Source organism: Cucurbita pepo, chromosome 4, assembly GCF_057944985.1.
Source record: "Cucurbita pepo subsp. pepo isolate OVF chromosome 4, ASM5794498v1, whole genome shotgun sequence".
Taxonomy (NCBI): Eukaryota; Viridiplantae; Streptophyta; class Magnoliopsida; order Cucurbitales; family Cucurbitaceae; genus Cucurbita; species Cucurbita pepo.
In genome coordinates this window covers 9,790,819-9,814,781 of record NC_141801.1, presented here as the reverse complement: position 1 = coordinate 9,814,781, position 23,963 = coordinate 9,790,819, and the positions used below count along the sequence as shown (strand labels likewise).

At 34.7% G+C, this 23,963-nt stretch overlaps 1 protein-coding gene across 2 annotated transcripts in view; it reads right to left on the bottom strand.

The window, feature by feature from the left end:
• LOC111794068 (callose synthase 9-like) overlaps positions 1 to 23,234 on the bottom strand; it is a 34,135-nt gene extending 10,901 nt beyond the window's left edge. For both annotated transcript variants that reach the window (XM_087122966.1, XM_087122967.1), the window contains exons 1-24: positions 23,079 to 23,234; positions 20,927 to 21,037; positions 20,712 to 20,837; positions 20,091 to 20,180; positions 16,907 to 17,004; positions 16,632 to 16,749; positions 15,558 to 15,683; positions 12,681 to 12,757; positions 12,517 to 12,595; positions 9,189 to 9,305; positions 7,492 to 7,594; positions 7,237 to 7,360; positions 6,960 to 7,149; positions 6,777 to 6,829; positions 6,535 to 6,595; positions 6,380 to 6,461; positions 4,796 to 4,845; positions 4,530 to 4,616; positions 3,027 to 3,112; positions 2,906 to 2,930; positions 1,740 to 1,834; positions 1,520 to 1,601; positions 1,263 to 1,423; positions 788 to 908 (exon numbers count right to left, since the gene is read on the bottom strand). In XM_087122966.1, coding sequence (XP_086979092.1) covers positions 788 to 908; positions 1,263 to 1,423; positions 1,520 to 1,601; positions 1,740 to 1,834; positions 2,906 to 2,930; positions 3,027 to 3,112; positions 4,530 to 4,616; positions 4,796 to 4,845; positions 6,380 to 6,461; positions 6,535 to 6,595; positions 6,777 to 6,829; positions 6,960 to 7,149; positions 7,237 to 7,360; positions 7,492 to 7,594; positions 9,189 to 9,305; positions 12,517 to 12,595; positions 12,681 to 12,757; positions 15,558 to 15,683; positions 16,632 to 16,749; positions 16,907 to 17,004; positions 20,091 to 20,180; positions 20,712 to 20,837; positions 20,927 to 21,037 — 2,262 coding nt within the window. In that variant the 5' untranslated portion in view covers positions 23,079 to 23,234. The remainder of the gene's footprint in view (positions 1 to 787; positions 909 to 1,262; positions 1,424 to 1,519; positions 1,602 to 1,739; positions 1,835 to 2,905; positions 2,931 to 3,026; positions 3,113 to 4,529; positions 4,617 to 4,795; positions 4,846 to 6,379; positions 6,462 to 6,534; positions 6,596 to 6,776; positions 6,830 to 6,959; positions 7,150 to 7,236; positions 7,361 to 7,491; positions 7,595 to 9,188; positions 9,306 to 12,516; positions 12,596 to 12,680; positions 12,758 to 15,557; positions 15,684 to 16,631; positions 16,750 to 16,906; positions 17,005 to 20,090; positions 20,181 to 20,711; positions 20,838 to 20,926; positions 21,038 to 23,078) is intronic.
• Between the last annotated feature and the right edge of the window lie 729 nt (positions 23,235 to 23,963).

Genomic DNA, 23,963 nt, shown 5'->3' with positions numbered 1-23,963 from the left:
GACAAATTATCAACGTCCATTTTTCATACCCAAGGAATTTATTCAGAAAACTAATCAACGACTTTTACTTGGAAGTAAAAAACAATAATGATTCAATAATTGCTTGATGCTATCCCTTTCAAAAATACTACATATGTATCCTTCAAATCACTATTCATTGAGATAAAAATCTCTAACATGTAATCTATTCTAGTCATTGTTCATTCCCTTATAACTGAACTGACAAATCTATGATATTATTAGAAAGAACATAGCATCAACTCACAAAATAAGATATAGGAATCATTGAAAATCAAACCCTTCTATGAAATAATTTTAATTTTACAGTTATTTTATTTAAATGGATTAGCACATGCAACTTATTCTACACGTGCCACTTATAATAATTCTCTGTCAAAATTAAATAGCTACGTTAAAGAGGGGTAGGAAATTTTACTAACAAAGAAACAAAGTACATGTGAGGCGGTAAAATGTAAACTTTTGGCAATTTTCTTCCATAAAGATCAATACAACTATTCAGGGGCTACACGTCACAATTTGACAATATAGTCTTAGGTACAATTCAATTATCAATTTCATGATATACTATTAGTACATAATGCAAGTGAACAAGCTCCTTTGAAAGGAAGTTGACAAGAAAACCATATCTGATGTTTCTCAACAAGGTAGAACCACTTTATTTCTCTCTTGCTTTTCATTTTCATTCTCTTCTTTTTAATATGAAAAAGCCACAATGAAAATATAGATAGAATTACATGATCCAGTTTAAAAGTTTGTGAATACGAACCAGAATACCCGTCAGAGCAGTTACTCTTGTAATCACAAGTGGTAGCTTATTTAGCTGGAAGTCATTTTGAATGGAATTGTTTGCTATACTAACTTGAATGTCTTCAAATACCCTTTCAACCCTGAAAAAGTGCAAACAATTCAGAATGGCTTTTTTGGAAAAATTTAACTTTTATGCATCATAACATTTTTGGATAGAATTGTATATGAAAGGGAAAGGCATAGAGTAGAGAGGTGGAGGATAGAACACGTTTGTTCTTCGCATGTCAGCACTACACATTTTTCCTATGCTAATCAATTGCAGAGTCTATCCTTTCTTTTTCTTTTAAACTTTAATGCTCGCCTCAACTCCTGCTCTAGGCAGATATAAGTCTTCCTCACATAACTCTTTTTGGAAAGAATAGTCGAGGTTTGCATATATCTCATTACTGAGCTTATTACAAAGAAAAACAATATGGAGGCAACAAGGTAAATACCACGTCCTTCCTTCCCCAACCAGTAATTCTGTTAAGATGAGCTTAATTGCATGGTAACATTCCTGTACTGCATATTTCATATAGTCATCTCTTGAAATACGCTCCCACAACTCGTCTTGTGAATCCCGTCTCTCAACAGCAATATCCTTTGCTAGAAATATCTACAGTTTCATAACCACAATGAAAATGTTGTACATAATTGGAACTCAATTAAAAAGCATAATTATTCCAGTCCCATTTTATGACTGCAAGCTGACCTTGCTAGCAAGAAGAAAAAGGGGCCACTGAACCAGGGGAAGATTACCCTTGTTTTTAGGCATTTGAAGCAACTCCGATTCCCTACAAAACCAGAAAAAATTCAAATTAAAGAAAAGAAAAACGAAAGAGGCAATAGAACCAATCTAAAAAAATCAACAGCACCAGATAAGAGAACGTGAAAGTCAAATAACAGAAAGCATCTCTAGAAAATATACTCACAAGTTTGTAATATAATCTTCTTCCCTTAAACTTGCTACGATTTCATTCCAGAAGGGAGAAAATCGGGCAGCATCAAACTTATCTTTTTCAACAACCTTGATATAAACAGCAGAACATGTTTGCACTAAAACTTTAGAAAAATCACAAGCAAAAGTAGTGCTTGTAGACACTCGAGATAAGATGATGACAAGCAAAAATATTGCATTAATAGAGGCATTTAAGGAAGCAAAGTAATATGATCATCAAAACCTATCATCTAAGAAGCATGGACAGTTAAGTTTGGCTAGTATGGTTAAACATGGATGCTACAACACTCGTTGGACACGAATCAGACAGTTGTTAGCACAGCAGATGTGATAGGCAGCATTGTACAAAGGCAATATACGTCCAATGTTTGTTAAACAAGTATGGAACACTTACAAAGCAAACTAAATAGACGAAGTAATAAATTTTGAGAGTAAAATACATTGAACTCAGTTTTAAGCATTTAATGCATAAACTAATGGACATTGAATTTCCTTGGTTATAAAAATAATATATATTAATAAATATATCCTTATCATGCCAATGTCTTAGAATTTTGAAAAATGACATGTATAGTGTCTATGTGGTGCTGTATGTATATCAGTGATTCTTAGCTTATCATCTATCCAACCCAGTTTCATATGCTTAACAACCTCCTTTTACTGTTTCTGAGACTCAACTCCTAATCTCCAGATGCAGCACTTCAGCCATCCTCCCTAAACCTACCAGCAACTATACTTTTAAGTTTCAATAGCATTTTAAAATCTACAACGCATTCATACAATAATTTTCTGGTAGCATGTCCTTGGCTGACACAAGGAAAATATGCAGTCCAGACACTAGTCGGACTATCTAATTGAAGTGTCAGATCTCAGAAATTTATGTTTTCCCCTTGTTGGCACTTCAGGCTGGATTGAGAAAATTTATTCAGGGGTGATGATAAATAATAACATTCATATACTTTAAATATTTAATCAATCTACAGAGCTTGAACAGGTCAGAATATTTTCCGAAGTTCAATTCAAAGAATATTTCTAATTTTTTTTTTGGGGGGGGGGGGGGGGGGGGGTTGGAATCCAATCTGAGGCCAACCAGGGTAAATCAAGCATATTTCTGAAGCAAGGAGGCAATAGGGAACTCACCGGAGTTGAAGACTGATTTGAAATCCTGCAAAAGATACGTTTAGAGACCAGATTAACGGAGAAACTTTTGTTTAAAGAAAAAATGTAGTTTAGATTGGCATCTTATGAGAAATATTCAAACCTGTCCCGGGGAGTAGCATGTAAAGTGTTCATAAAGGCTCCTGGAAACTGCTCAAACAGCTTACGAAGCGATTCCAATGATCTAATCTGAAGGTAATAAAACAAAAAGGGGAAAAAAAAAAAAAACCAGAAAACAAATTTTAAAAGTTCAAAAAATGAGAAGGGGAAAATTTGACTTCAACTACTGTACTAAAACCAAGGCTTTCATGCATTCAAGCATGTGCAGTCGTTGACTTGTTAGATTTCAAACCAAACCTCTACATAACTTCATCACATCCACAAAATTAATTTATAAGAAAAAGTTCGATTTACAACCTTTGTACTTGGCTGAGTGAGCTGATTTTAAAATTAGCCTATTCTTGTCGTTTACAAGGAATGACCCGTTATAATTACTAGAATACCTTCCATAATCTTATTGATGATGCATATTAATTAATGTACCTTAGCAGTAATAAACGTTGTCTTAATAACAATTATTAATAAAGAATATTATTCAGTGATATTGTTATAGTATTTATTGTCAAACTATTTAATGATAATGAATTTTTTTGTTAAAAAAAAAAAAAGTCTCTGCACGGCCCAAGGCCTAAAATTAGGAGATCTCAAAGATTTTTCTTATCAAATTCAACTGAAGATTCAAACATGTGACCTCTTGGTAGACATTGCTTAGAGACCATAGGCCTTACTCAACGAGGACACCTTGTGGGGGCTTAACTACAATAAATTTTATCTTTACTGTTTATTTAATAACAATAATAATTAATTAGTTCCTTGGATAAAATTGGAACAATATAAATAAGATAAAAATAGTTATTATTTAGAACTAACTAATTGAAAAAACAAAACATAAAATTTTAATATTTCATAATAGAATAAAATGAAATAATTTTTCCCATTAGTGTTAAAGTTTTAAAATAATTTTTTATCTTTCTCATCCCTTCATTCCCATTCTACCTATAAGAAACATGACCTTGAATTTTAATTTTATCCAATTGAATCTTAATCTTAATTTTGAATACAGGGTGAAATTAATAGCTGTAGGTAGCTAAATCAATGTAGTTTTTGAATTTGAAACTACATGTGTGCATTCTTGTGATTGATTTAGACTAATTTTGTAGATTTGTTTTTACTTTTTTTAGGCTTGCACATTTTTGTACCAAGTTTGAGCATTTTTATACAGCTCAACCATGGTTCAATCATTTGTGATCGATTATGATTGGGATTGGCTTTCTCTTATGGCTAAGCATGCCATTTTTCTAGCTGAATTTTAGATGTTTTATCTGTAAGTATTTAGGTGATTTATTGGTTGTCTTTGTTTATATTATCTAATTTGTTTAGAAGAAGAGTATTCACTTAACGGCTTATTCAAATTTCAGGTTCAATTTTACGAAATAAAAACTTAGTGGTTAAAATTAAAATACAAGGTAAAAAATAAATATTTTTCCTAATTTATTTCATATCAAGAATGGGGAAATGCATAAGCTCAATAAGAATCGACTAGTACCTCTCCAAGACGATCTCTTGCACCAATTAATAAACTCCAAATAGCAGATACAACGGTATAGAACACATGAAGGTCCACGATGTAAATCTACAACCATAAATTAAATAGAGAAAAGTTCCCATTAAAGACGAGAAATAAAAATAAATTTGAATCCTCCTAATAAAGTGACTTGTATCTGTTTATCATAATTGATTTATATCAGCTGATTGACAACAAACTAACAAAGTGACTTATATCAGCTCGTTGATTACAAAATTTAAACTTACAGCAAACACTGGGGCCCATAAGCTAAGAACCGTCAAAGCATTATGATTATCTGCAAATACGACACAAGATTTCAGAAGTAGACAGCCTAAAAGCTAATTGTCATATATAATCTTTTTTCTCATTTCTGAAAGGTTTCTCTTCATCAAAAGGCTAAAAAGACAAAATAACGAGAAAAACTGTAGCAAGGTTGAAGACGTAAATCATATATCAAGTAACTTTTCTTTCTGTTGAGGACATCTCTCCATAAATACAAATGGCAGAGGATGAATATTACTCCTAAATTTGCTCTGTTGTAGGAAGGTAGGGAATGCATATTACTCCTAAATCAATAAGAAATGTTTATCAACTTCGATATGTTTTGTCCTATCATGAAGGAATGGATTGTGGGCAATGGAAATCGTTGCCTTGTTGCCACAATAACTATGCACAAGCATCGTTTGAGAGAACTTTGATTGTTTCAATAGTTTCTTTGTGTATATACCCTCACAAAACCATGGGGTAAAGTCCTAAAATCAGCTTCAACCCTACTTCTAGCCACTAAACTTTGTGTGTTTTTTTTTTTTTTTTTTTTTTTGTTGCCTGCCCAGTCAGCATTATCATTAGTATAACTTTAACCTGCAAATGATCTTGCTTCTTAAACAATATACCTTTTGCAGTAGTACCTTTTAAGTATCTTAAAATCCTATAGATGACTTTAAAGTGAGTCAGTTTTGGGGTATGCATATACTGGATTACCACATTAACTGCAAAAGCAATGTTAGAATGTGTGTGAGACATGTAAATGAATTTTCCAGCAAGTCTCTGATTTTTTTTGTTTTTTCGTTTTTTTTTTCTCTCTCTCTTTTTGTGTTATAGTTCGCAGTTTTAAATTGGGCTCAATGGGGATGTCTACTGGTCATCAACCAATTAATATTATCACTTCAAGAAATCAATAGTATACTTTCTTTGATGGACAAGGATACCATCTTTCAAACCTAGCAAAGTACATTCCATAGCTCATGATTGGTTTTCCAATACGTTCAAACCATGCTATAGGTGGAGTCGGAAGGTATATCCGACCACATCACATGTGTACAAACTGTGGTGAATCCACTCAGGAGCAAGGGTGAAACCCTCAAGGAGCCGGGGTTGTGGAGCTAATTTTGCAGTCACTAACCAAGAATTTCGAGAATGTCGTGTGCACCATCGAGGAGTCGAAGGATCTAGAAGATCTAACTGTTGATGATCTTCTGTTTAAGGTTGCATAAAGATTTCTTTAACCTAAACATTTTATTAATCTCTATTCTTCAGGTTTCCCATTGAGAAAAGGCATTCTTGACATTAAGTTGATGAACAGGTAAATATGCATTGACAACCATAGACCATAGAACTTTAATGGAGTTAATTTTAGCAACAAGGACAAAGGTTTCTTGATAATCAATTCCATAACCCTAAGTGAAGCCTTTTGAAACTTAAGATCAAAAGGCAGATAATACAAACAATAATATGATACTTCCACCAAATAAAGAAAGAAAAAGGAATTTAATCGAAAATCAACAGACATGGCCTACAAAACAAAATGAAATGATAATATTCTTACTTACTCTTAGACACAAAGTCATGCCACGAATATTTTAGATCTTTCATGTTCACAATAAGCCTGGTAGGTTTAACAAGAGGCTTGATCTGCAAGAGACGAGTTAAGTCTTCAGTTTCCATGCCTAGAGATAGATATCATTGCATAAACACCATAATTAACCTGAAGAAAATAGGCAAATGCGAATTTTCCACCCAGAATGATTACCCACAAGAGCATGTACCTGCAAAATGAGATTGAGAATTTCTATATGTACATAAACAAAATTTAGTTACTCCATACTACAGAGCACTTGAGAAGGCAACAACCTAGGCAAGAAATTAATTGGGGGAAGGGGAGGAAGATACATGGAAAATTTTAAAAGGAACACCAGTGGATAAGATCAAAGAACTTCAGATACTTACTTGATAAAATCAGTAGTCTTCTCATACATCCCACGTCCAACATAGTACCGTTCCTAATAAATAAAATTTCAGAAGCAAAAGAAAGTACAGATTCAACAAAATAAAGTGCATCAACTGAAATTGAGGAGGCCACATTGCCCAAGCAGGAAAGAACAAAATAAAGCAAGCATTAGAAGGTGAAACCTGTTGCATCCACATGATAAAGCGAACAAGAGGCCACCGATCACATTGATTTGTTAGAAGATGGAAAGCAGGTATACACATCAGAATACTGAGGCAAAGCTGCACACCACCATATATTCCAATCACGATTACATATAGTCTAAACATCACCCTTTCTGCATTTGGGTTACTACCCTCCTGAAGAGCTTTCCTGTAAGAGAGTAGATAAAAATAATAATAAACATCTTGTGTAGAAAAAAAACATGATAACAGGGACAAAAAAGCCAGAAATACATACACATAAAGAAACGTTATCGAAGCAGAAGCAATACTGAACCAAAGGAAACGAAGAAAAATTCGAGAAATAGCAAGGCGCCTTGAGGTAGAGTATGCACCATACATCATTAGGATGTCTAGAACACCTGGATAGAAGTCCATGCAGAGCAATAGAAGTTTTTAGAACAAAGATAATTCTTTCATGCTACTGCACACAAGATAATAAAATAAATCAGCATCTAATACTTTCAGTAGAAATGACTAGAATAGCACATACTCCCAATAAACTTCATAACAACAAACGTTGGACCAAGACTCAGAACTTCCAGCAGGGTCTTCATATTAAAGTTTCCATTGTTAAATGCAACTATGGTCAGAGCCTGTCCGCATAATAATGTGATAAAGATAATTAAATAAATGAAAATGCAGAAATTCTAATCCAACTCAGTAACTCCTCATGGTCTCAACAACTAGCATACACAACAGGACACAGCATTAAGCAAAATATATGTGTTGGGGTACCATCCTAACGTGGTATCTGGTTGCTCTTCCTTTTTTTCTTCATAACTTTTTCTTAACGCTAACAATTGGTTTGTTTAAAGCAGGAGCTCCAAACCAGCAGTTTGGTGTATTTCTTCATTTTGGCTCTTTTAAGACCCCTCGCTTGTACTTCATTTTTCTTGCTGAATTCTTATATTCTTATGAATGTCCTTTACTGAGAAACTAAATGAGATGGAGTTCACTGATTTTTTTATTTTTTATTTTGAGTTATGTTCATGATGGGAATCACTATTTTCTTTTAACACGTCTTTAAATTTTATTTTATTTATTGAATCAACTTTTACTAAGCAGAATGAAAGTCAATGGGGCAATAAAAGAACAGTGACAGATAACACCAAAAGGAGTCAATTTTACAAAATCGGAGTCTAATCACTCACAATGAAAAATAAAGAAAAATAGAAACAGCCCTATTAACAAAGTCCAAAAGGGAGGTAGTGAAGCTAACAGTGAATTGAGCCGTTTTCAACAGAACCTCAACACTCCATGTTCCCCTCAAGCCACAACCCAAAAGAATAGCAAAGAAAGCAACCATCCATAAGAGCTTCCCTTTAACACAAAAAAAAAGGGGAAATAAAGAGAGACCTTTTTTTCATCATGGCCTCTACAGTCCCTCTGAAGAATCCAAGACAACCCAAAAGAAAGGTCCAAATTCAGACTTTTGGTCATTTAGATGACTATCTTCCACTATCCATCTTCTTCGTTACTCTTTGGATTCAAAAAGAAGATAACTAGAATATATAGTGGCAAGCATCGGACATCTCCTCTTTCATTTCTTTATAACTGGAAATTCACTTTCGACCAGGCTTTAGGGATATCTGACTGAGCACAAACCCTTCAGATGGATTATCTTGTGGTTTGTTTCTCTGGAAACTATTTTCGAAACAACACTCGTTGCCTTTTTAACTGTGGAGCAAAAAACGATATGGAATCCTTCTCTTAAACTACTGTTCTACTTTTTTTCTTCTTGTTTTTGGCATTTGAAACAATTCTTCATTTTTTTTTTAAGCCAAGAATTCTTCATTAAAAAAAAAAAAAAAACTACTGTTCTATTGAAGCCAAGAATTTTTTCAACAAAAACAAGAGATTCTTCATTTTTTTAAGCCAAGCTGCTTGCTTCCTCTTATTTTCCTCGTTTTTTTTAACTGGAGGACAAGTTTTTTAAAAGAGGGAGGGAAACTATTGTACTAAGCTAGTCTAATCTTTTATTGTTTAATTCTTCCTTTTTCTACTTTGTTGTTAAATCCTCTATAAAATAGTGGGTTAGCCTCTTGTATGGATCACTCTGAATCATAATAAAATCCTTTGGGTTTAATTTCTAGGAGAATGCCATTTAGGCTAACACCACAAACAAAAACAAAAAAAAAGTTTACAGGACAAAGGATAAAAAAGAGAGCAATTTAAAACGCCATATACCTGGAACATCATAACCAAAAATACCCATAAACGATGGAAACTATGATAAAGATGAAGAAAAGTCCGGTGCTCAACAAATGAAGTTTTCCCTTGATGACGACTTCTACCAAGCATATTCTGAAAAAAGAAAATAGGAAAAGGAAAATTTATTATGAGCACATAACAACAAAAATATTCAAGTACTTGATATTTCATTGCTAATGTGCCATACTGAAACCATAATACCCAATACCATGTGGTTTTCCAATATATAATTCAATCAGGAAACCAAACATTCATTATGGACACAATAAATTATCCATGTAAATGATAAATATCCACACAGAACAAAAAATTAAGAAACTAATTGTCAATTATGGTAGAATAAAAGTGAAAGCATGAACGGGAAAGTATTCTTTTCCTAACAAGTACCATTTGTTAATCAGAATCGTGATAGTATTATTAATAAAGAATAAGCTATACGTATAATTTGGCTAATAGACAATGCCACTGCTCACTGGCTCAAGCAAAAATCTTGTTCAACCAGATGCAGAATTGTTTTCTATTTTTTAATTTAATAAGAAACACCCGACTTAATTGATGTGATGAAATAATAAAAAAGGGCCAACCCCAAGCTATAGAAAGTTTAAAAAAAAGAAAACAAAGGTTTTCCAATTGAAAATAAGGCTGTAGTCATGAAAGGGAGGTAATAATTCACACCAGCGTTCTTTATCGAGGTTTTCCAATTGAAAATAAGATTGTAGTCTTGATGGTTCCTCTAAAGCCATAACGACCAGTACAAAGCTCTGGAGAAATTAAGCCACAGAGTTTTATTTTCCCCTATAAAAGGATGACAGAAAATGAGCAAGGCTGGAGTGAGTGTCCATTGGCATCACAAGAGACCAACCAAAGGAATTGGAAACGACTTCCAGTAGGTAGTGGCAAATGGTGGATGTTTGTTTCTGCATCGCTTTACAAGGGGGGAGCAGCTGGGAGACTGGCATAAACATGTGACCTCATTTTGCAACTTGCCTCGAGTGCTTAAGCATGAGTGGCTAAGTTCCCTAAGAAAAATTTTGACCTTCATTGGATAATTGCATTTCCAAAATGTGCAATAGAGCTTTCCTTTTAACACCAATTGGTATGATCTCTTATTATCGACTTAGTGGAGAAAGATCTAGTCTTGTCCAATCCCCAAACCCAAGAGTCATTAGATTCGGTCAACTGGATAGAAGAAGTTTTGCCTACGAACCCTTGTATTTACATCCCATAATCCCATAACCAGAACTTTTAAATAAAGGCTGAGGTTTTCCCTTTTGTACAGCTTTTTTTTGAAGATTAATAAACTATCGCCTAAAGGTTATCAGCTCCACCAACATACTAGTCAATGAGGGTGTTGCCAAAATTGTGATAAAAAAGTAGCCCCAGTAGGACCATGAACCCCTTTACTCTGGAACTTGAAACCATCAGCAATAGATATATGTAGGGAGAGAGTCCACACCTTCCATAACCTCTAGAATTTAAAAGGGCATATCATTCCAAAGGATCAAAGTTCCTCCAAAATGCCGACGGCATCAAGAGAAAACTGTCCAAGATTAATGGAGCTCCAAACAGATTTGATAAAAAAAAACCCATCAATGAAGAAGATGCGTTCTCTTAAAGGATAACAATGGAAGGATTAAGCCTTTGGATGAGGCCCTTCATGAGGGATTTTTTTTCTAGGACTCCAAACTTCCAACATTCCAACCTAGGATAATCATTTTGGGGCTATCAACCCATCTATAACAATGGAGGTGTTAGATTGGTAGTGATTGATGAAGGATTGGAAATCTTGTAATTGTCTAAGCACCTTTTGCTGCTGCTTTGTGACTGGAATCTTTGTTTTGCTCAGTTGGAATGGAGCGAGGGAGAAATCATCTATAGGTAAGGGTGAGATCAATGATGTGCACAAGGAAAATCTATTCTTAGCATCATGAAGGGTTGGTGAGAATAAGCATAATGGAGAAAAATAAAGGTTGCCCCAAGTGTGGGTGAAGGTAGGGAAGAAGAGGCGGTGCACATGCGTAGGGAGGAGGAGGAAGTTCAAAGAGTAGGGCCAAAACTGAATGGGGGAACAACCAAAACGGTCTGTGACATAAAAAGACAGGTAAGGTCTAGAGAGGAAATCTTCATAGTCGCATAAAACAGGACTATGAGAAGTGGAGTGGTTAATCTGTGTAATCAAAAGTGTTTTATTATAATTGATGATAATGGTCTTTTCGGTGGAGGAGGGGTTAGTCCAAATCAGTAAACGATGGGGAAGAGAGGATTTGGCTGGGATAGAAGGCTAACACAAAAGGGGTAGGACTGGATTAGTACGATTATTAAAAAACAAGGCAGGTTCAGGTACAATGTTGGGAGGTGCATGCAAAAGCTGCATAAAGGTTGGCGTCAAGAGGAAGGGGGTTGCATGTTTAGATGGGAAATAGAAAGGCAAAGGTGAAACATGCTTTGGGAAGTAAGACTTCCGATGGGTCGATGCTTGAGCAGCTTGATGGTACAACTACTGCTTTCAGTAAGCGCGTGGGTCAACACTCACAAAGAAGGCAGACATGCCTGTGCACTCTGCATTTTTTCCACTCACCATTGTCATCTGGGGCTTACAGGAATGCATTCTGGCCAAATAACCAATGAAATATTCCTCCACAGAGAAAGGAATATCTCCCTATGAAATAGTTTATACTAAAATTTCCCTCATGAAAATTGACTGGACTAAACTCCAAAGTTTAGCTAAATTTGGAAATGTAAATTTTTATTACTGCACATAGGAGGTGAATTTAGTTTAATTTAACTAATTATTCGGTACTTCCAAACAATACCAATAATCATAATCTTCTACAGTTTCATCTCTATAGACCAGGCCTAAAAGCCACAAAAAATCCAAATTAGGGCAAAGGGCGAGGGTAAGCAAGCCCAAAAGTAGCCCACTCGAACGAACCACCAATGGATTGATGTTTATCTAAGGTTGTTATAGTACTAAACAGTACATGCACACAGAAACCACCTGAAAAATTGCACATTGCAATCCACGGATTCTTCGTGTTCAAGCATGTAACAGATTCAACACCCTGAAAACCACCTGCTAAAGCAGACTTCTCACTACCAAATGTTTAAGAGAGCAATAATTTCATGTATGGAAGATTATAGAACAGAAAATATTGTCTTCACTCAAACCGGTCAGTACAATAAATAGTATATAAATAACTCAGTACAAATGAGTTTTTTAAAAAAAGAAAAAGAAAAGAAAAGGAAAAGAAAAAGAAAAAGAAAGATAATCTTTTGAAAAAATTAAACAAAGCATAAATACAACCTTTGACTTTGGTGTTGGCTTTTGGAAAAAAGATTTGCCTTTATGCCATGGCCAACTGAGTTCAAAGCATCGAAGCGACCTGATAAAAAAAATGAGCAGCATTCCAAAATTTCATCAGTATGAATTGTTCATGTCAAACAAACATACAAAATTTTGCAACTAACCAGAAATACTCGTTAAAATCATCATAGTTTCTCCATGAAGAATGTGGTGCGCGCCCATTGTTATTGTTTTCAGCTTCCTGAGTTATTTTTTTTATTTTTATTTTTTTAACAAGAAACAATGTTTCATTGACATGTGAGAAGGAAGGAAAAACTTTAAGGATATAAGTTCCCAACGGGAATGAAAGAAGACAAGACATGAAGAAATAAAACTACAAGAGGATAAAACAAGGAAAAACAACTAGCACAGCAAAACAAATCTGCAATAGAGAACCCCTACTCCGGCTAAAAATGCAGAAACTTCTTCCGGAGGAAAGTACAACAAAGACGCAACAAAATCTGAGAAAGCAGATTCAAAAAATGTAGCCAAGGAAAGATATTTCGTAAGGAACACCTCTTGCATTGAAAGAATTATTAGACTAATGCAAGCCCTTAGAAACTTTCGAAACCCTCTAAAAATGCCAAGGAAGAATCCTCTATGAGAATCTCTTAAGAAACCATCAAAAAGAAAATAAAATCTCCAGCAATACTCTCCGGTACACCCTGAATCATTTTTAAAAATAAAACCAAGGACACAATTCAATTTCAACCATAATCAATTTTTAGTCAAACAAAACTGCTTATTCTGAAAAGAAAATTGGACCAAAATAACTTAAAAGCCGAATGCTTTAAAGCTTCCCATAACCTCTAAAAAGTCATAAAAGAATCTTCACTGAGGATTAAACAGAAAGAACAACTGAACTTTTATATGAGCTGAATGACATGAAATTTCACACATCTGAAGACTGCAAATCTCTGTAAGAGATGAAACTTTTTTAGGATTCAAGAGGATGTACTCTATTGGAAAATCTTCACCGACCTGATCATCCATAAACTTTGAAGGTACATCTTCTTCCGAAACAACGAGAGCCAAAAATTGTGTAAGAACATCATTCTCACAATGGATTTCGTGATTCATTTTTCATTCCTCACTACACTCATTAATGATTCAGCATCAGATTCAGATTCAATAAATGGTGAAGAAGATGATGGAACATCTGAGAACCTGGAGGAAAGCTGCATATCTTTTTCCATAATTAAGTTCGAATCTAGAATGGAGAATGACGAATGAATAAAATTATGAGAGGGCTGACTGGATCAGAGAAACCAAAAGGTGTAGGCAAGCATCTCCCATAAAATCTGGATTAGCCCCTAAAATTTCTAAACTTGTTTTTTCAAGACCAATCTTATCCCATCCTAAAAAACATATTTAGTTACCAAAGAGAACGAGTTGTTACATTTAATGAGACAATAGAATTTGATGAATTTGGAAATAGCCAGACTAGTTTTTTCTTGTGTAAAATTTTGAATATGTGACTAGTTTGGTCTTTAATAACCTTGATCGTTGAGTGTTCACATCAATTATTTAAATCCAAATCACTTCCATAAAAAATTTGGTCCAATACACGTAGAAATAACACCTTTTGAAGATGGCAGTTGGTAATGCTTTGTGTTGGGATGGTCTAATGCAACATTATCACCAAATCAGAGATCAAATTTTCAAGTAAGCCTTCCTAGAATTCAATTTTTGTTGGGATGGATTCACAAGTATTTTTCTCTATGTTTAAACAACGGCTGAAAAATCAAGGAGATTAATCATTTGAAAGGAAATGCTTACCAGACCACCCAAATGTTGCCCTATTACTTCAAAGAAAGACTATTCCCAATATGGCGAAGGTAAATTCATTCTCTTTAGCTTCTTATAAACTCAAAGTGGGAGGAAGCACATCATTTTGGACAGACCCATGGATTGAAAACACCACGCTAGCTCTGCCATATCCACTTTGTACAGGCTCTCTCATAACAAAAAAAAAAAGCCACGATCTAACAAACATGGAATGTCGTCAACAAATTCTTGGACTTGAAGTTTGGTAAGAATTTAAAGGATAACGAATTAAGCCTTGACCTTGCCCTAGTGGTATTGGTCAAACGAAACAGACTCACTGACTTGGCTCCCTAGCGCTGAGGGGGTCTTCTCTACAAAATCCTTGATAATGGACATGAGGTAAAAAGTAGAAGCAATAGATCTCACGCTAGCAAAGACAGTATGGAAAGGACATCATGCTAAAAAGGTGAATTTCTTTCTTTGGGAAATAGCGCATAAACGAAACATACTCCCGAAAAACAATCATCAATCTTTATCAAAGTCTTGTCATTCAATATTAAATTTTCAACAACTCATCACTACCATTGAACCAAAAAAATGCAGACCAATTGACTTCAATAATGAAATCTCGATACGAAAAACCTTCAAGAATATCACAATCTAGGATAGCTAATGGGTGGAAGGCTAAACGAAGAGAAGGTAGACAACGGCAAGGGGTATGAAGGTTGTAGTCAATGACGAGGTGGTGCAAGGTGTACGAAGAAAGAGAAAGAACAGAAAGAAAAAGGAAGAAAAAGGGGAAACTAACAAAGGTAGAGAGAGTGACAGAACCATCATGGAGTGGGCAAGGAACAATGGATGAAAAAGACACCAAAGGCTTAAATCAGGGCAGAGGGGGCTGAGGTTGGAGGTTAGAGAGGGGGAGAGCAATTAAGGTTTAGGAAATGAAACGGAGGTGGTGCAAATAGGGTTTAGGAAAAGGACGGGAGGCAGCGTGAGAATAGACGTGGTAGGTGTAACGATCGAAACCATCGGAGAGCAGCATAGGAGTGAGGCAAAGTCCACAGTATGTGTTGTGGCATGGCAGTGGGAGGCTAGGGTTGAGGTTTGAGATACATTCACTTGTACTCTTTCACTTGTACTCACAGAGACACATTCACTTGTACTCTTTAACAAGAATGGAAAAATAAATCCTACTCTTTCTTTAAAAGCTTTAGGTGAGACAAGAAACATACCGCGGCCATGACCTCATAAAGAGGAAAGATAACTTGATCAAGGAAAGAAACACCATCTTTAGACTCGCAACTCTTGGCTGGCTGCGCAATCTCATGCCTCAATATCACATCCATTTCCCGGACCATCTGCATAGAAATTAAAGGTCTAAGAGTAAGATTATGCAGCTCATGGAAAAATACAGAAACATAAATAACAAAAGTACGATTAGGAAGAAAGTGGAGAGAGCATACTTTTTCCATCACTGGATCTTTACTTAAACTTCTAAATAGAAAATTGGCAGCAAGTTTAAAAGCTTATATGTGACGTTCTCTTCCAAATCAATTTTTATGATTTCATATTTCCTTTTTTTTTTTTTTTTTTCTCTCCTTTCACATCCTTGTGAAGTTTGTACCTTATAAGCAATAGTCTATTTTCATTGCATCAATAAAAAGTTGTCTCTTGTTCAAAATTAAATTTATGGGTCAAGTTGGTTTCACGAATGGACTAAAAACAGGTTTGGATGGTATTGAACTACTATGAATATATCATAATTCATTCAATAATTTCTTCAATATTAATTACTTTTAAGCAGGGAATATATATAATAATTGGTTACCTTTTTTTACAATAGATGAAACTAATTAAGAAAATGAAAAGAGACTAATGCTTAAAAGACAAACCTCTACGAGGGAGTTATTGTTCTTAATTAATGTATAAAAATAAGTAATGAATGTCAAAGGACTAATATTTTCACTATGTTTTCCATAACATTTCGGATGAGTAACCCTATAAGCGAAACCAACCCAACCAAATATTTCACAGTTAGATTGGCTTTGGACAAGGTTGTTTGGGTAAGACAATTTTTTATCCCAAAAAATTAGATTAGATTCAAAAAGTATCACATCCAAATCAAACCCATGAAATAATTAGTAATTGAAGCCTTTGCAAGAAAATAAATGCTGAACATAATTTTCTTTCAAGCCTTATGTTGGATCAACTTAAAGATCCCAAAAAAATGAAAAATATGAAAAAAAATGAAAAATAAAGGTTGACATAGTCTAATATAATTACAAATGAAGTCCAGAGTTACGTACATGGTGAAATATGTAGCATAAGCATTCTGGAAGAAATCTGACGTTGGCTGCTTCGCCCCATATAAGAAAGTATAAGGAAATAAACAATAGCTTCTTTTCCTTGCTAACATCAGACAAGCTGTAAAACAATAGAACACTTTCAATAATTGTAGTCCTCCAAATAAAATTTCCTTCTAGGAGATATCAAATTCATAAGTCCATGTTGAAAAATGAAAATATAAGATGAAACTAAACTCCATACAGAAAATAAAAAGAATAAGTTGGAAAAACCAAACCTGCTCCAAACAGGTTGAATGCATAAATATTCACACCATTTAACGTAGTTTTCCAGAGACTTCTTAAATACACCCTCCACAGCAGCTTCATCCAATTTCTATAGCAACACAGAAAAATATCCTCAAATGAGAGCTCTAGCATATACAAGTACATTTCATATTTATGCAACAGTACATTAAATGTCGAGGATAATAGTTCAAGCTCCAAGGCTTCGAGCACAAAGCTTGGGGTGCTTATTGATTTGTGCAGTGAAAAGACTCTTCATCCATTTTTTTTTTTTTTTTTTTTTTTTTGAGAGTTGGAAAGAAGGGAAAGATTTGAAAGATTGCTTGGCGTAAAGCCTGTATCTTTGATAAAATCCTTGATTGCTATAATTCTTTTCTTATCAATGCCAAATGGAAGAACTTTTTGTAGCAAAGATCTTTTATGTTCCTTACTCAAACCTCTAACATTGACATCCAACATGATTTTGATGAACATCCAATGGGATTCAATCTAGTGAATCAAGCACTCATTATTGTAACTAATGAGTTAAGATCTATCCTTAATATATGGTTGATGAGAATGTTTTAACGCTCAACTAAAATCATGTTTTGAGTGATTTTGAGTGTTTGGAATAAAACTCAAAGTGCTTAAGATGATAAACATGTAGGGAGGTGAAGGTTGTTTGTCTAATATTGACTGGGCTTGATAAACTATTGTCATTTAACAGTAACGATCTACCGAGCTTGTACTATAATGTGGTAAATCAATGGTCAAACTTGGTCATTCCCTACCACAAGGTGGTACAACGTGCCACCAACTCATGTGCAAGTGCGGCCACATTCCATCCTCTAGGTCGCATTTGCACATCATGCCAGTACTTTAAAAATGAGCTAAGGAGCCTTTTATTTTGAAGGATAGCAACAGCATGGCAAGCACACAGGTGACAGCCAGTGTGGATGGAACACATCAATCGTCAAAGACTCATAGAGAGGTGTGGTGAGTCAATCTACGTCGATCACTTGCCCCATTCCCTTATTTCTATCTAATCCATTATCGTACTTGCATCACCATCTCTTCATCTAATGTTTGCCTCTTTGGTCGTGAAATTTCTTCTTCCACCCTTTTTTGGGTGATGAACTCCAACATTCTCTGGATACAACTTGAAAAGCAAACTGGTCACCAATTTGCGTCAGAATCTTCTCAACTCCTCAAAATGGCATCAACTGATATCCATTTTCCCCCAAGAAATGTTTCATTGAGTTAAAATGTAAAATATTCCTACTCTTAAAAAACTTGATGCCAAGATAGCGAGCATTCTACTTGGACAATAAACCAACAGAATCAAAATAAAGGGAGACAAAGTGTCACCTTGATGAAGCAAGTTCATGGACAGAGAATTTGGGCCTTCACCAACTTCAAAGTGATCGATCAGTGCCCCTTGATGCCAATAGTCAACATTTCTCTTAAGACAATCCACCACTAGGATGAAAACAAAGGCAGACAATGAGTCACCTTGTTGAAGGCTACTCGATGCCAAGGTTTTTTCCCCATCCTTTTCATTAGTAATGATGTGGATGATAAACAACCTGAGATCCAACTTTTCCATTCGGGCCTACTAGGATATATCTTCATCCATAAGTTCATTAGCAATGAGAAAAAACATCAAGCATTAGGCGATCAGCCACAAAAGTTGATTGGAATTCTCTGATAGTAGACAAAGAACTTCTACAAATGCTCTAACTCTCTAGCTATGAACTTATACATATGAAGAATTAATACTAACAGGTCTACAGTCCCTGTACCCTAATGTCTTTGCATCAACTTTCCTCAAGCTAGCATTTATGATGGATTTCTATAAAATAGATAAATAAACAAAGAAACAAAAAAAAAATCATTGAATACCCTCTTGATGTCTTCCATAAGGATATTCCATGATTTTTTTGGAAGAACTTAGCCACAAAACCTCCAGGCCTGGATTGACCATTCTTAGCTTATGGATTGAATGAAATACTCTCACAGTTAAACACCATCATAATCTAATACAGCAAATTTTTGTTGACTACAATTCTGAGAAATAGCTTTCTTGATAGATTGAGCAAAAATACTAGAAACATTTTATTCAATACAAATTTGGATTCCATGTATAATCCTTGAGGGTTGAATGAATTGAAGAGTGATGCACCTTTCTTCTAATGTAGTACTAGGGATAAGCTACAATGTAACAATACTTCTCCTCCTTGTCGCCATTCACTGGTTAGCTTGGCAAGGGACAACGGCTGACGAGGAGGGTTCTGGCTTTAGGATGAGGGAGGGGAAGGGTTTCAGGCCCAAGAGTTGTTGAACGATGCGAGAGAGAAGAAAAGGGGAAAAGAAAAAAAATCAGCAAATAGCAATCAAAACAGTTGAAAAACCAACCGGCAACGACAACAAACAACTGCAGCTGGTAGGAAGGGTTAGGGTTTTAGGGTGACGGAGGAGAAAAGTCATGATCCAAGCTGATAGATTGTCTAGAATGGGGTCATGGATTCCAACCAAATATCAAATAAATAAAACCCTCCACAGGAATTAAAATACACATTATTGGCGAAGCTAACAGCAACAAGAGTTGACTGTTTGTTGAATATTTGTGAGATGAACCCAATATCAATTTTTGATCTTGATGCATACCTCCATCAAATAAATCCTTGAGAGGATTTTCTTGGAAATCTCTAAATACCCTCCAAATGGTTGTCAATCCTTTGAAAAGTCCCTATACTCATTCGTAAGTTACAAACCTTAATACATCCCCTTGGAAAGGAACTTTTAAATCACAATAGTAAGCCTGTAAGCTCCCAGATTCAAACATAAGCGCATACCCATTGTATGTATGTCATTTCCTCATGTTGCTTAAAATTCGAGCTCATACGAAAGGAATGTGAAGTTCTTATTTCATCGAAAACCTCATTCATCAAGCTTTCGCATTGACAAAGCAAAAACAAACCACAAATTAGATATCAAGTACCCAATCAACATAATATATAATTGGTCAACTACAACAACAATTATTTTAGGATAGAAATAATCTCACATAAAACGATCTCATTGAAAGGTAATGGCTCAAATCACCAACCAAAGCAAACGCAAACAGCTCCAATTGTTAATGATTGAAAGTAAAAAAAACTGTCCATCAATGTTCAATGATGAGAATAAAGGACATACTGGTTCATTTTCTTCAGGAATACAAAGGCGAGACTGTTCGTTGGCAAGTAGGTGCACTACATGTTCACGCTGATTGGACACATTGTCTTTCTGAAGACCACAAAATTCAACAGACAATATAAATTGAAATTCTTAAAGAAATAACCAAGCCATCCAATTTCAATGTTGGACAAATCAAATTAAAAATCTAAAAAAAAAAAACGATGATAACTAAAAATGACCAATAGACTAAAACAGGGTAAATAAACATAAATCCATCCCAATACAAAAATGTAAAAGCAACTAGACTCAGAACCATGGAATTAAAATTCAACGTGACAAAAGTAAATGAGTTTCTTACAAGAAGAAGAAAGAGAAACTTTTAAACCCGATTCCCAATTAGAACCTTACAAAACAAAAACCCTTAGGAGAACACTCAACCTTATTTTAAAACCCTGATCAACCCATAAGGTGAGGAATGAAAACTAGAATCACATGTTGATAGTCAAATCCATTAATATAACTCCTAAATAATCGGAAATACATATATTACAAGTATTAAAACATAGAAACCCAGTAACAAACTATACAAACAGGGGACGGGATTGAGTTGTATACAACCACCAACATAGAAGTCCAAACCTGAAATCCAAAAATGAAGTGTAGAAAGTCAAGTATATCAGGACTCCTAGTCTCCGGAAAACAAAATTCTGCAGGCAACTTTGGAAGGCCACTGAAATATTTTAAAGCTGACACTGCTGCTTGCACCTAAACATAAAGTTCAGTTTCAAGGTAAATAACTGAAGCAATGGATAAACTTTCACATCTCTAAACAAGAAAATTGTAATCTAGAAGACCTCAGCCATGGACCCAATAGCATTTGTCGTAGAAGGAGCATCTAATGGAATAATATTATAAGAAATTAAGTTTTCTGTCATTGCAGCATCCGATTCCATGAGTCTTTTCATCTGCAAGAAAAGAAAATCATGTATAAGAGGAGACGCAAAACACAGAATTTATTTTTCCAAACAAAGACAACAAATAACTAACTTCATTACAGAAAAATGTTACGCCGATTCCACTTTGTTCAAAAGCCCTATTTCTAGATAATGCCTTTACTGAGCCAATTTAAAGCATCAACCCTTTAGTTTTTCCTTATTTTTCCGGTCATTCACTATTTCACTGTCAATTGTATAACTTTTATCATATGACCAGGAGTTTTTCAACAAACTCGGCCTTCCTTAGTTAAGAATTACCCTAGAAGACTGATTGATATAAACTGATCACTTGTTCATACATTGCCCTTTTTTCTTATAACAGCAGCTGGACCTTCATTATCAAAGAGCTGGGTTTTTTATTTAACAAGAAACGAAAGTTTCTATTAAGAGAAGGAAAAGAGATTAATGCTCCAGACATAAAAACTCCACAAGGAAGTGAAAAAAGTAACACAAAAACATAAAGAGTAATGGAAGATAAAACGAAAAAAAACATCTCAATGTCAGTAAATCATTAAGAGAAAAAACAGCAGAAGTCTTGAAAAGAGAAGCCCAGGATGAAGCTTTCCTGCAAGCTGAATCAAAATGCCCGAACCATGGCACACACTTGCTGTCGAAGATTCCATTCCATCCAAAGTTCTTAAATAAGGGTTTTGATCGCATTGGACCAAATAAGGGAGGGCTTCGAAGACAAAGAAGGCCCTATGAGAAGCTGAAGTACATTTTCTATCAAAATTGACAAAAACACCCCATGCATCTTGAACACCGAGAATAAATTAAACCAACCATTTGCAAAATGAAGATATTATTGAGGATTTGTTTTAAACCTCTTGGTTCCTTATTCAAAAAGGAAAAAATGATTAACGCTTCAGCAAAGGAACATATTTCTGGTATGGGGTTTCAAAAAGCCCTAATAACAAGAATGAACTTTCTTCGGGAAAAAAGGAAATTTTCTCCCTTTCTTAAACTTTGTGGTCTTCAAGTTCATGAAATTATTCTACATGGGATGCAAACGTCAGGGTAATGGTCTAATTTAGGGGTTTTGGCTATGATCATTCTCTCTTCTTGGTTTCTTAATGATGAACATTCCGTGGTATTCAAGAAGTTGTACTGTTTGCTCCAAAAGATATTCATATTAGGTGTCCTATTTTCATCTGTCTGAGTATCTTTTCAATTCAGCCAGCAACTTAACACTCATTGCCACATGATTTTGAAGATATATTACGACTCTCTCAATCTTTTGGAGTAAGGTGCTATCAGGTCTTCTTGGTTCATCCAGTTGGCCCACTATTGGAAGCAATTCTCGTATTCCTAGCAGTTTTTTGGATCAGCATATATATAGCTAAATGGAGTGTAAACTTTTGCTTACTTATTTTAAGGTTTAGCCTACGGGTTTCCTCAAGCCTTCAATGGATCATCTTTTTCCATATTCTGTTAAAAGGGAAAGAAAATAGATGTTTTGTTTTGTCACTTTTGTTGGTGTGTTTGGCAACATTTTTTTGACTTTTCTCGTCTCTAGACACCGGTTTTTAGCACCCTCGACAGTTTACTATAAGTTGTGTTTGAAAATGTATCAAAGAATCTTTGCAAACAAGCCTCTTCTTTGCTAGACCATTTTGAATTCGTTTGAAAAGGTATCAAAGAATCTTTGCAAGCAAGCTTCTTCTCATTTTGAATTCGAGCCAACATAGCTCTCTCTCTCTCTCTCTCTCTCTCTCTCTCTCTCTCTCTCTCAACCAACAAAGTTCAAACCCAAACCCAAAATAAAAACAAAAACAAAGCAAATTCCAATAATTACATAAGCATCCATCAATCCAAAATCTAACACCATGCTATCCTGATGCCTACTCACCAGCAGTTAAACCCCAGAAATAACAAAAACCTAAGAAAAAGGCAAGTAAATACCACTACATTTCCTCCATTTTTCAACCTCTACATAACATTCTCTGCAAACCATCCACGAACCAGCAAAAAAGAATGGAACATACACAAGAATCAAAGGGATTCAACGTACCTGATTAGATGGAGCAAAACGCTACAGACAGAGAGACCAGGAGAAGTAAAACTCGCGAAAACGGAATTGAACTTCCAAATGCTCTTCGGGTCGCTGAAGCTGTGTAGGTTCAGAGATGGGAGCGGGAATTTTAAATATATTTATATATAAAATAGTAATATTTTAAAATTACTTCAAAGTTAATCATATTTTTTATTATTAATTATATTAAAAAGAACCTTCGAAAATTTTTATTTTAATATATATAAAGATGCGTAGTTTAATGAATAATAAAATTATAAAGTTTCATTTTAAAATAATATAAACGCTTTCTTTTAAAAAAGAATTAATTTTTTATAGACACTCCGAGGTAAAAAAAAACGAAATATGCGAATCTTTTTTCCTTTTCATCGCCTTTATTTACATCGCATCGTCTTTTTTCTTTTTTTTTTATATATAATTTTTATTTTTTATTTATATCATCTTTATTTACATCACTTTTATTTACATCACATCATTTTTTTTAAGTACTTTAACGATTATTCAGTCTCTTGATGAGTTTTGATCTAGATAGTCTGTAAAAGACTGTCTAATTTAACAAATTTATCATGAAGGGAACATTGGATAGTTTTACAACAATTTCGGTCGGATGTCGAGGTTGCTATAAGCCAGGAGGTTGAGAATCCAAAAATTGATCTTTGAGGTCGTATATTATGTCTTCATCTTCTTCTACGGTAGAAGGAGAAGATGTTGAGCCGATAGATGCGACTTTTTGAAGAACTTTTTGGAAAGCATCTTAAGTAGATGTCCGAGCTAACGGTACAAGTTAGAGGAAGATTAAACAGAATATTAAATTTAAAGGCAACATTTCTAGAAGCATTTGTCAATGTCGTTAAAAATTGCGAC